Source organism: Rutidosis leptorrhynchoides, chromosome 1, assembly GCF_046630445.1.
Source record: "Rutidosis leptorrhynchoides isolate AG116_Rl617_1_P2 chromosome 1, CSIRO_AGI_Rlap_v1, whole genome shotgun sequence".
In the NCBI taxonomy this organism is placed as follows: domain Eukaryota; kingdom Viridiplantae; phylum Streptophyta; class Magnoliopsida; order Asterales; family Asteraceae; genus Rutidosis; species Rutidosis leptorrhynchoides.
This window is the reverse complement of record NC_092333.1, coordinates 673,448,203-673,460,943: the sequence shown is the minus strand read 5'-3', so window position 1 is coordinate 673,460,943 and position 12,741 is coordinate 673,448,203. Positions and strand designations below refer to the sequence as shown.

The window sequence follows — 12,741 nt, the reverse complement described above, 5'->3', positions numbered from 1 at the left end:
CTTCACGAGAGTAGTGATGAGGAATACGCGACTGATCTATATATCTATATCTATATCTATCTATATTTTTATATATCTACAGTAATTGAGTCCTAGAATCATAAGTATGGTGTACTAAATGCGATTAACTCAATAAAATTTATCATATTTTTAATAGACTGATAAAAAGGTTAAAAATTATTTTGGTAAAGTATATAAATACGATTAACTCAATAAAATTTACCCATATTATTTAATAGACCGGTAAAAAAGGTTAAAAATTATTATGGTAAAAAAGTAAAAAAATAATTAAAGACCATATTAAATAAAAACGTCATAAATAGATTTTAAGTAATTAATGATTAATAAATATATAAACCTTTCATCTTCTCTAAATAACGTCAGTTATTTTCTTAGTCTATAAATACGTCATCTTCATTCCATTTTTTCATATCAATTATACAAAATAGTACATCATATTACTAAAGCTGTATTCTTGATTTTTTTTAGATGGAAAAAAGAAAAAATGATATATATATTTTTATAATATATATATATATATATATATATATATATATATATATATATATATATATATATATATATATATATATATATATATATATATATATATATATTGTTAAACATAATATATATTTGTTTATTTTTGTAGGTATCGAAGAAACAACAATTTTAAAATAGTGTAAACCGCGGACAAGGCAAGAAGAAATGTGGTTGACTCTATGTTGGATCGATTCGTTCGAAGATCTTTTTTAATGTTAATTTTATGATTATCATTATTATATTGTATATTTGTATAACTTATATGATTAATAATTAAGATTATGATTACTATTATGATTATAATTCATAATTATAATTATGAATATGATTACGATTATTATTTTTATTATTATTACATTTTAGTTATAATTCATATAACTATATGATTATTATAAGTGTACTGTTTTTTTATACATGTAAATATATCGATAATGTTTATTTAATTAATTTACATAAATAATTTTACTTATATATATATATATATATATATATATATATATATATATATATATATATATATATATATATATATATATAGATATATATATATATATACACACACACACACACACAATGATATTATTAAGACTATAAATCATAATTATAATTATGAATATGATTACGATTATGATTAATAATAATAATAATTACTTTTATTATTATTACAATTTAGTTATAATTTATATAAGTATGATTATTATAGGTGTAAATTTTTTATCCATGTAAATATAAAGATCATGTTTATTTAATTAATTCCCATATATATATATATATATATATATATATATATATATATATATATATATATATATATATATATATATATATATATATATATATATATATGCAATGAAATCTATCAATGTAAATATACCCTTGCGGGGTCCAAGGGGCAGCTCCCCTGGCTGGTGTTTTATATAAAAGTTTTTCGGTATACAATTTTTCCCGCCTAAAATGAGGGGATATACCCTTTCATTTGTCTAACTGTTTTACATAACAGTTTTTGAACGTTTTTAATTATCATTTTGCATTCATAAAAAAAAAACAGAAAACACACACATACTTTTTAACAATTTGATCTGTGATTTCATTGCCAAAAACAATGATTGCGTTCTTGTCTTATCTCTGTAAAGATTTCGTGCTACCAAGGCAATCGTAGGGTCGAAATACTTTATAGAGAAAGTGATTACAAGATTCAAGAACGAATCCGTCAGTCAATTCATACCCGATTTCTAACAAATATATCGTAGACCCGTTATTTTCATGTATTAGCTACACCAACGCCTCCAATATTTTTCCTCACAAACGGGCAACTACGATCGTTTGGGGGACGTTTAGGCGTGTCTCCCCACAAACATTGGGGTATATGTGGTCTTATGACTTATTAATCAATTTTGCATATGTAAGGTAAACGAGGGATGACACAATACTACGTCGTTCTCAATTTTAATATAAGTACCAAGTTAGTGGCCAACTTCCATTTCTTATTTATCCGATCACCCTTAAACCCTCACTCTCTAACGCCGTCAATCAGTCAACCACTATCACCGCCGTCCTTTCATTTTCTCGTATTTGTAGTAATTACAGATGGATGAAGGCTCAATTAGCTCGTAATTTAAATTTAGCGTTGAATTACTGCACAGTCGCTGGTTATTCGAAAGTTAGGGTTTCTAAGAAGAATTGTATTTTAGGCCGGTTTAACTTATCAACTGGTGTTGCTATCGATCCAGTGAAGAGTATGGGGTCACAATCGGCGATTGAGGTTGAATGGCCGGCGAATAAAGTTAGAGATAGTTTTGTTAAATTTTTTGAAGAAAAGAATCATGTGTATTGGAAATCAAGCCCTGTTGTTCCTGTTAATGATCCAACACTTCTTTTTGCTAATGCTGGTTTGTTAATCTTCTTCATCTCATTTGATTTATTGTAACCCTAATTTTAATAAATGCACAAATAAATTTAATATGTGCATGTATGTATACTAGGTAAGTTTGTAAAAGAAGGTATAGTTTGACAATTTGATCAATTAAATGAGAAGCTATTCTGTACTTTAGGTATTGAAGTTTGTAATACTGTAATACATTTTGAGAAGAGGGACACGATCCAGTTAAAATATTCGAAATAGTTATCTCTTTGGATTTTGAAGATTAAAGAGCAATATATTAGACGTTAAAAGATTAAATGGTGGATTAAAATTTTAAAGAAAGAGTGTTTTGTAATTGATATTGTAGACATTTTAAAAAAATGTTTATTTGATATGTGAGGGACATTTATAGGTGGTATAGGCATCGTGTAAACGCGAGTACTTGAACTATATATAATCTTTTTGTCATTTACAGGTATGAATCAGTTCAAGCCTATCTTTTTGGGTACTGCTGATCCAAACACTCAATTGAGCAAACTGACTCGTGCGTGCAACACACAGAAGTGTATCCGAGCTGGTGGGAAGCATAATGATCTTGATGATGTTGGCAAAGACACTTATCATCACACCTTCTTTGAGATGCTTGGTAACTGGTCATTTGGTGATTATTTTAAAGAGGAAGCTATTGGATGGGCATGGGAGCTTCTCACAACGGTATACACAAAATATTGTATCACATTATATGGTCACACTTAGTATGGAGTTTTCTTCATCATGCGTATTTAATTCATATGTATTGATTTACAGGTCTTCAAGCTGCCCACTGATCGAATTTATGCCACCTATTTTGGTGGTGATGAGAAATTGGGCCTTCCTGCTGATGTTGAAGCTAGAAATATATGGCTCAAATATCTTCCACCCGCACGAGTTTTACCTTTTGGTTGTAAAGTAAGTTGTTTTAGTGTTTATAGCGCAACAATGTTTTGTAAACTGAAAGAGTTGACTAATCCAGTTTGATTACTTGTTTAATTTTCTTGTAGGACAACTTCTGGGAGATGGGTGATACTGGGCCATGTGGACCGTGTACTGAAATACACTTTGATAGAATAGGTGGTCGTGATGCTGCAGATCTGGTTAACAATGATGATCCTACATTGATTGAGATATGGAATAATGTGTTTATTCAGGTAAAGCTCGTACTACTTTTTCCTCTTATGTTACAGTGACTAGCCTTTGTGCTGTGTGTGACATACTTTTTGTTGATATATTTGTTATCACACAGTTTAACAGGGAAGCAGATGGTTCCTTGAAACCTTTGCCTGCAAAACACGTGGATACTGGTATGGGTTTCGAAAGACTGACTTCAATACTCCAGAACAAGATGAGCAACTATGATACGGATGTCTTCATACCTATCTTTGATGCAATCCAGCATGTAATATAATTATATAAATACTTCTATATGTACTCTTCTTACTTGCGTTAGTTTCGATTTGCATTTCATTGAGTGTGTTTGTTTGCTTCTGGGTAGGCAACTGGCGCTAGACCATATTCAGGCAAAGTGGGTCCAGATGATGTTGACGGCATTGACATGGCGTACAGAGTTGTTGCTGACCACATTAGAACTCTTTCGTTTGCCATCGCAGATGGTTCACGACCAGGTTGATATGTACAACCGCTTTTATTGTACGCCATTGTGTGTATTATAACTTACCCCAACTTGCATGTTAATATATTTGATAATCAGGCAATGAAGGGCGTGAATATGTTCTGCGGCGTATTCTTCGTCGTGCTGTACGTTATGGAACCGAAGTACTGAAAGCACAACAAGGATTTTTCAATGGGTAGCTTATAAAGTTTTGATTCACATTTATTATACAGTATTGTAATTGTAATATTCGTGTTCCATAAGTTTATGATTTGTGGTGATATCTTATTATACAATATAATCAGATTGGTAAAAGTTGTGGTAGAAACAATGGGCCATGTTTTTCCTGAGCTAAAACAAGAGGCAAACATTAGAGAAATTATAGCCGAAGAGGAAGCAAGTTTTGGGAGGACATTACTTCATGTAAGCTTGGTTTTCATTAATACTAATTCATGTGTGCTCTAATTGTAATAGAATAGAAGCGAGACTTTATAAAAGGTAGTCAATGGGTTGACATTATTCCCTGATTTACATTTTGTAGAACAAAATGGGGTTCTGTTCTATTGCGAACTAATTCATTTTAAATATTTTTTTTGTTCCAAGAATAAGTAGGTACGTGGAGAAAAGATAAGAAGTGTATGATGACTAAATTGACTCTTGTTGACTATAGGGAATCGAGAAGTTTAAGAAGACGGTTCAAGATGTTCAGGGGAAGAAATTTAGTGGACAGGTGAATTTTTTTTTTTTTTTTTTTTTTTTTAATTCTTTATCATCTTTAAGTCTTATTTATTTATTTATTTATTTGTGTTTGTTTCTGATTTTGAAATATATCTCATGGTTGCAGGATGCATTTGTGTTGTGGGATACTTATGGATTTCCATTGGATCTGACACAGGTGTGTAGATGGCACTTTTGACATTTATTTATATTTTTTATTTTTTATTTTTTATTTTTTTTTTCAAGTCTTTCAATCCAATGTTTATTGTATTAACCAATAGTTTCTTGTGTCAGCTGATGGCGGAAGAAAGGGGGTTAGAGGTTGATGTTGATGGATTCAATATTGCTATGAATGAAGCTAGAGAAAGATCAAGGAATGCCCAGAATAAGGTTATTGTTTTGCTTTGCGATTTTTTTTGTATGTTCCTAAAAATTACTTACTTGACCAAACTTGTATTGATATCTTGAACAACCTAAGGTCTGTAAGTTACAATCATGTTAATAAAGTGTTACTTAGATTGGGAGCCATTTTACTAATGCTTTTTAATTAACAAACATGGTATTTTGACAGCAAGCTGCTGTTACGATTGTCATGGATGCTGATGCGACTTCTGCACTGCATAAAAGAGGAGTGCCTACAACAAACGATAGTTATAAGTTTGAATGGTTTAAGGTATGTAGACGAGCTGGTTCTGGCTTACTTGTATTTATATTTATCTTGTAAGGTTTTCTTACAAATTTGATTTTATCACTTTATTTTCAAATTGCTGAAAGCCTGAAAGTGTAAATTTTTTCACTTTTTTGAGGTAGTATGATAATAAATCCCACTTTCAGGAACATGAAAGTGAGATAAAAGCCATTTACACAGGCAGCGAGTACGTGGAACTTGCTGATGCTGGTGTTGATGTTGGTATAATTCTTAAAAGTACCAGTTTTTATGCTGAGCAAGGTGGTCAGGTTAGTGCTGATTATCCTCCAAACTCCGTGTACCATATTATTTACTTGTTTTTTTATTTATTTATTTTTGTGTGGGCAAATGTGCTTCGAAGTATGACATGGTTTAGTGATATTTTAGATATATGATACTGGACTACTTGAAGGCTCCTTTGGATCATTTGAAGTTTGTAATGTTCAAGTTTATGGTGGTTTTGTGATACATCATGGTAAAATTACTGGGGAGTCTGCCAAGTTTCATGTGGGTGATAAAGTTATTTGCAAGGTAAGAGGCTGACACATATAGCAGATCTGATGCTTGTGGTTTGAATATCAATGTTGACCCGTCCACTTATGGGTCTAGGTTGGCATGCTTTATCTCCGATGAGTCCAATAGGACAACTAAGATCAGTGCAAACGGAAACAAGTCTAACGGGTGAAAGTTGCCCGGAGAGTATTGTTAATGGATATTGATCTTTGAAAAACCCAAGTAATTATATAAATGAGTTGGTTTTGTCATCATGTTCAACTGACTAATTCTCTATAAAACGTTTTTAGATATTTGTGATCAGGCTGACCAGACTAGCATAAAAAATTATTCTCTTTGACTCGTTACCAAACTTGCTTGACTCGTGTTTTGCCACCTCTGTTTTTGATGTTTTTGGGTATCTTTATGTAGGTCGACTACAAAAGGCGTCAGCGCATTGCTCCCAATCATACATGTACACACATGTTAAATTTTGCTCTCAGGGTAAATAAAAAATGACCCTTCATTAGTTTTTATTGTCACCTTTGTAAGTCATTTTGTATTCCTAATATTGCAATTTATCTGCAGGAGGTATTAGGGACTCATGTCGATCAGAAAGGATCCATTGTTCTTCCAGAAAAATTAAGATTTGACTTCTCTCATGGTAGGCTTATTGGCACCTCATTTTGTCACCACAATCATGTATTAATACTTCAAAACTTTTTATTTCAGGGAAACCCGTAAAACCAGAGGACCTTCGCAGAATTGAATCCATTGTGAATGAACAAATCAAAGCTGAATTAGACGTTTCTGCAAAAGAGGCAAGCCTGGCTGATGCTAAAAGAGTTAATGGTTTGCGGGCTGTTTTTGGTGAGGTAAGCATTTTAAAAAGCAACCTGGATGGACCCGTTTGCCATACAAATGTGTCCAAAATGCCCACTTTTAATCTGACGGATGTTGGACTTTCCATGATGGTTTAGGTGTATCCTGATCCAGTTAGGATTGTTGCAATTGGTCGACAAGTGGACGATCTTTTGGCTGATCCCGAAAGTGAAGAATGGGTGTCGATATCTGCAGAGCTATGTGGAGGTACGTTTATTTTTTATTGTTGGTGACTCGTATAATGCTTGTTTCATATCCTATATTAAATACTGAACTTTATGAGTATTTAGGGACTCATATTTCAAATACACGGGAGGCGAAGGCTTTTGCACTACTGTCTGAGGAGGGAATTGCCAAGGGGATTCGGAGGGTTACTGCCGTAACAACAGATTATGCTTTCGATGCTATCAAAAAGGCAGCTGAACTCGAGCAGGAAGTTGATCAGGCATCGAAGCTGGAAGGAAGCCTTCTTGAACAGGTTGGTTAATTAGTTTATAGAAGGGGGATATTTTCCTAATTTAACAATAATGGGCAAGTAATATTAGGCTTTCTCTGGGTGAAACGACTGATACAAAGGGTCCAAACGGGTATATACGAAAATGTTCAAATTGGGTCAAGATGATCTAGGTCAGGGTACGTTGTGTTTCCTCGTTCTTTAATCCCATTGGTTTTATTATCTGAGCTCATAAATACTGAGTTTAAATGTCACTATAGAAACTGTACTTGTAAAATAGTACTGTAGTCATTTTTTCCTGGAACGTAGCAATTTAGGAGAGATTTTAAGCATGTATTACTATTGGGACGCTATAGTAATAGTACTGTAACCACACACACGACACACCTTATCATTACCATTTAATCAAGTTTTGAATTTTCTCATCATACAATAATGTATACATCTTATTAGTTTGTTTGTAACAGAATGTTAGAGTTGCATTTTAATTTTAAAGAAAATTTTAAGACCTTATCTTGACTCACTTGGGACGGTACAGAATTGGGTCACTTTGACACGTTAGGAATTTGACACCACACTCATTTTGCCCCCTCTAGTTTCTTATTCTTAGATTTTGTCTTCACCTTCTCTGTGTACTATGCGAACTGCCAAATTAACTCCTCTCTAGACTTCATCAGTGCTTATATTTACTTTTGTAATTTCTTTTTGGAATATGTTGCTTGAAGTTTTTATGATGTTTGTTGTGTGTGGTTCTTTTTATTTCAGAAAGTGACCTCTTTAAATGGTCAAGTAGAATCAGCTTCTATTTCATCTGCAAAGAAGGCTGATTTAAAGGCAAAAATCTCAATCCTTCAGGTAAATAATATCCATCCTACTACTCTCAGTTTCTGTTACAAACCTGCCACTGAAACCTGTCATTAATAGATGAGTACGTGTCTATTATATTTCAGAATTTGGTAATAAAAGCAAAAAAGAAGGCCGCAGAAGAGAACATAAACAAAGCTGTTGAAGCAGCAATTAAGGCTGCAGAAGTTGCTTCTTCTGAAGGTGTACCTTTCTGCATTTCACACGTTGCCGTAGGATCGGACAATGCTGCTATTCGCGAAGCAGTTGTGAAAGTCATGGAGCAGAAGGTTGGTTTAAAGTTGCATAAATATTATCTGGTTATCAATGTATTGTGTTTTTTTTATTTCTTATAATGTATTGATTTTGTGAACGTATTTTGTTGGGTGGGCAGGGAATGCCAGTTATGGTTTTTACTACTGATAGACAGTCAAATAAGGCGTTAGTTTGTGCTGGTGTGCCAGAAAAAAGTGATAAAAGCAACCAGTTGAAGGTTTTGGAGTGGCTGAAGGCGGCATTGAAGCCACTAGAAGGCAAAGGTGGTGGAGGAAAAGGCGGTCTTGCTCAAGGCCAGGTATGTTTCTTTACTCTTTTAACTTACATGTCTGGGTGGCGAGTTTGAATTTGGTCATCTTTGGCATGGGCTAGACCAGGCTTGTTTCGTTTGTTATTCCCTTGACTAATGATGATGATCATTTATTTCTTCAGGGACCCGATATACAGCATGTAGACGAAGCAATAGACGTTGCCAAGTCATTTGCAGCACTCAAGCTAGGCTAAAAAGCATATCTTTAGGGCGTTTAAACATACGTCTGCTCATTTCAGCTTGTGATTACAAACCCAATGGTTGGTTGGGGTTATGGCAAGCATATAGTGAATTGAGCTGAAAGGAAAACAATAGATTGTTGACACATATTTGAATTCGACTTGTATTGATGTCCATTTCCTATTGAGTGAACACGATGGATTGTTGACAAATACACTTTGGTTTTACTAGTTTTATCTGTTTCCTATATCTTGGTGGCTTGTTATCTATTTTTTTCATCATCTAACTTGTTATAAGATGGCTTTCTCTTATATCGAATCTTTCGATAATAAGTAGCTATGCTTGTTGCATGTTACATTCACGTAAGTTGATGATAAAGTGTGTACTGTGTATTGTAATTAACCGTAGCTAAATGTACTACAACCAAAACCAATTGCCCATAGACCATAGCTAACAACTGATCTCAACTAACAACCGTACAACCAACCAAAATGATTGGCAATGCAACCTAAAACCTAAAGAACTGATAACGTACAACAATAATCAAATCAGACACATCAACAATTGATTTGAGACCCACAATCTCAAGACCCCCCATAAAACCCCCATATAACCCTTTGGCTAACGAACCCCCCTCAACCCGTCCATGAAACTACTTGAAACATTCGCCGGGAAAGCTCAAGGCACCCTCCTCGAGAGCGCAAGAAAAAAATCGAAAAGCACATCCTCAACCTGAAAAATCGAATAAGCCAGACGAATCCTCACAATATTTCACTCTGTAAAAACAAAGACTATTAACAATCAAAACGAGCGTCACAACCAATCAAACGACTGTATTTTGATCAACATTTTAAAAAAATCGAGGACTAGAATTGTTAATAGTGGCATATTATAGGGATCTCATTTGTATTCCACCAGCTTTTGTATAACCGGCACTCTGACCGTTGCGCTTTTAGATTGACTCATGGCGGATTTTGAAGCACCTTCCTTTTCTTTAGGTTTTGATTTTACCATATTCGATTCGGAGCCCCGAATTGGTTCTTCAAATCCAATTAGCAACCGTAGCTCGTCCGGGCAGTTCTCAGTAGCTGCTACTACAAAAACACTCGAAGACAACGATGATGATTTTGAAACCCTAATCGTCGATGATTCGGAGCCTGAGTATCTTGATCAGAATCCGGAGCTGAAGCGAATCCGACGTGGACTCTCTATCAGTGCCACGTCATCAACGATTCCGTGCAATGATGAGACAAAGTTGCACTCTACTGCGGTTATTGATGACTGCTGTGGTATTTGCTTTGATTCTATGCGATTTTTATTTTATTTTATGCGATATCATTTTTCTTATGCATTATTATTATTGTTTAATTTTGATGTTATTACTGTAATATATATATTTATTCAAATTGTTAATAGTTGCATATTATAAGTAAGAAGAGAAACGTCATACGTCATTGAATCAGTTGAGTCATCTGCTACAGGAAGTCTTCGTGAATGTTTGCTACCTGCTCATCGCTATTTTTGTCACGATGACCCACGGATTCAAGAGCTTGTTCGAAGTCGCTTACCAAACTTTTCTCCTTTGGATAATGTGACAAAGAGAGATTTTGAGAAGCCTAGTACATCAGAGATTGATTACATGTAAACTCAGCTCCACCTCATGATGTTCTTAACGTTTTACGGTGTATTCTAGTCAGTGACATACTTGTGTATAAAAAATATAGGGGACAGTTTAAATGTGGACAAAGCTCAAATAAAAAGAAAAATTCAAGAAAATCTAAGACTGAAGATATGTCTGACGGTTGGGTGAATCCGAAACTTGGTGTTGACAAAGTGACAACAAAAAGAGCTGTAAAAAGAAAGGTGCATGGTGCCAATCATACTCCTGGGCGTTGGTTAACAGGCTCGGATGGAAAGAAAGTGAGTTGAATTATCTAGTATGTTTGTTATAATTTTCAGTTCATACATCCTTCTAGATTTACCAAAAAGAATGTCAAATACTCAAATGCATTGGAAGTTACCAAAAGCTATTTCTAATGTAATGATACGCCCTACTGATCGTATCACATAATCTTTAATTTTATACGGATTATCCATTTTACAAAGAACAGGGTCCGGCAAGAATGATAAATAGTGCCGGTGCCGGATAAAATCACATGTAATAAGGTAAGAAGTGGCAAAGAAAGGATGATCACCGAGCAAACAGATTGGCATCATAAGCAAAATGATGAATGTGTAGGTTGTTGATGAAGCATGCCGACAAGATATGAGGGATAGGGTTTGTGCGGATAAGAGTTGTCATGAAGAAACACTTGACCAATAACTTAGTCTGTGTATACACGTAAGCCCTTTAACTTGGGCATACATATGTACCATCCGGTAGCATGCAGCCTGCACACGTGCCCAAAATATCTAAGCAGTGGCACACGGGGGAGCGTCAGTGCCACGTCAGCCCGAGTATTTAGGAAAGTTTGTTATGCACACAAGTAGTACGTGTGTCACATCACCAGCTCACATAACAAACTTTTCTGCCTGAAAATAAGTCCCCTTGGGTCACTCATTTCACACACATTCAATCACTATAAATATACTCTGCCAAAATTACGTCTCAGGCACAAGTTTACTCAATTCCGACTGAATTCCAGTCATCACCACCGGAGTTCATCACCTAAGATATTAATTACTCAATCTAATTGAGTAGATTAATCGATTGGTTGTTTTACACTCTTATGAACTCTCAGATTCCGATCGGGTTTGCACGACTGCCGGAGATAAAACAATCGGTTAATCCTCTTTTTCCAAAATTAAGCACTCATATCTATCACGCTAAGTAATAGGTTTGATCATATTGCAACTTCGATCTCTGTATTCAATTTATTTAACACTTCAAATAACTTTTAATTAATTTGTATTATTTTGTAATTAGTAACTTGACCATATATTCTCCCAAAAGTTACTTGTGTTGACCAGTTACTTGTCCCATTCATTTTGTCATTTCTAGATTTATGGGTAACAGCCTAACAGGATGCCAGATTACTTTTACGTATCTGTTTGGTCTTCTGAGGTGCAAATGCGTGTCATTAGGAGCCTGATGGGCTTATTATGTTGGTGATTTATACTTGAATCTCGAGTAAAATAAATTAAAATGGAAGACTAGTTAATTTGCTGTTTCGGATATTATAAGCAGTGTTTATATCAGATATGTATATGTTTTGAACTATTTGGTTGTTACCTTTAGGTCTATGTTGGTAAAAGGGGACAGGAGCTGACTGGCCGAGTTGCGTACTGCCAGTACAAGAAGGTAATTGTGTTTGTATGCGCTTTCAGTTGTGGTTTTTGAAAATTAACAGTTTATTTATTCAATGTATCTTTTATAAAATTTTTGCTAAGGTTTTTTATTAGCATTGCTGAAAGTTGCATTCTTCTGGCAGGAGAGCGGAGCGGGGTTTATGAAGGCAAAGAGGAAATCTTCTACAAAGAAGAAGAAATGAGTGTACAAATACATGGTACTTATATAGTATTATATGGTTGTAATCACTGAAAAAATGTACATGCTTAATGTTTTTATATATGAAAGTGTTTGTTTATCAACCCAATTCAACCCTGTTTCAACCAATGCATTAGTACATAATAATTTTGTTTTAAGATGAGGTTGGTTATTGAAATTAACATGAAACTGAAGATAATATAACTTTTGAGCTTGAAACTAGCAATAACTGGTTCCAGTCGCTTCAAATGGGTCATAAATTTTCAATTTGTAAACATCTCAAGCTAATTGTTGAAAACATATATCCATGATATTACATTGTATTACTTAAAATTCCCTTTATACATTATCAACATTATC

At 34.1% G+C, this 12,741-nt stretch overlaps 2 protein-coding genes across 2 annotated transcripts; both read left to right on the top strand.

The window, feature by feature from the left end:
* The first annotated feature begins 2,026 nt into the window (after positions 1–2,026).
* Positions 2,027–9,143, top strand: LOC139885950 (alanine--tRNA ligase-like). Its single transcript, XM_071869698.1, has 23 exons — positions 2,027–2,432; positions 2,880–3,118; positions 3,212–3,352; positions 3,445–3,591; positions 3,687–3,839; positions 3,936–4,065; positions 4,152–4,248; positions 4,358–4,475; positions 4,723–4,782; positions 4,897–4,947; positions 5,064–5,159; positions 5,341–5,442; positions 5,604–5,726; positions 5,845–5,988; positions 6,382–6,453; positions 6,538–6,613; positions 6,682–6,824; positions 6,930–7,038; positions 7,122–7,309; positions 8,051–8,140; positions 8,236–8,418; positions 8,523–8,702; positions 8,837–9,143. Exons 1-23 carry the CDS (start codon positions 2,135–2,137, stop codon positions 8,906–8,908), a joined length of 3,012 nt encoding a protein of 1,003 aa, XP_071725799.1. The 5' UTR covers positions 2,027–2,134; the 3' UTR covers positions 8,909–9,143.
* Positions 9,144–9,858: 715 nt separating this feature from the next.
* Positions 9,859–12,445, top strand: LOC139851371 (uncharacterized). Its single transcript, XM_071840402.1, has 5 exons — positions 9,859–10,183; positions 10,325–10,535; positions 10,619–10,814; positions 12,133–12,195; positions 12,326–12,445. The coding sequence occupies exons 1-5, from the start codon at positions 9,859–9,861 to the stop codon at positions 12,383–12,385; spliced, it is 855 nt and encodes a 284-aa protein (XP_071696503.1). The 3' UTR covers positions 12,386–12,445.
* Positions 12,446–12,741: the final 296 nt, after the last annotated feature.

What these genes read in the sequence shown, in the direction of transcription:
- LOC139885950 (XM_071869698.1), top strand. Translation starts at nt 2,135, where the DNA reads ATGAAGGCTCAATTAGCTCGTAATTTAAATTTAGCGTTGAATTACTGC. An exon ending in ACTTCTTTTTGCTAATGCTG is followed by an intron (nt 2,433 to 2,879) that starts GTTTGTTAATCT and finishes TGTCATTTACAG; the next exon opens with GTATGAATCAGTTCAAGCCT. An exon ending in CGCAGATGGTTCACGACCAG is followed by an intron (nt 4,066 to 4,151) that starts GTTGATATGTAC and finishes TTTGATAATCAG; the next exon opens with GCAATGAAGGGCGTGAATAT.
- LOC139851371 (XM_071840402.1), top strand. Translation starts at nt 9,859, where the DNA reads ATGGCGGATTTTGAAGCACCTTCCTTTTCTTTAGGTTTTGATTTTACC. An exon ending in GGTTATTGATGACTGCTGTG is followed by an intron (nt 10,184 to 10,324) that starts GTATTTGCTTTG and finishes GCATATTATAAG; the next exon opens with TAAGAAGAGAAACGTCATAC. An exon ending in CAGGCTCGGATGGAAAGAAA is followed by an intron (nt 10,815 to 12,132) that starts GTGAGTTGAATT and finishes TGTTACCTTTAG; the next exon opens with GTCTATGTTGGTAAAAGGGG.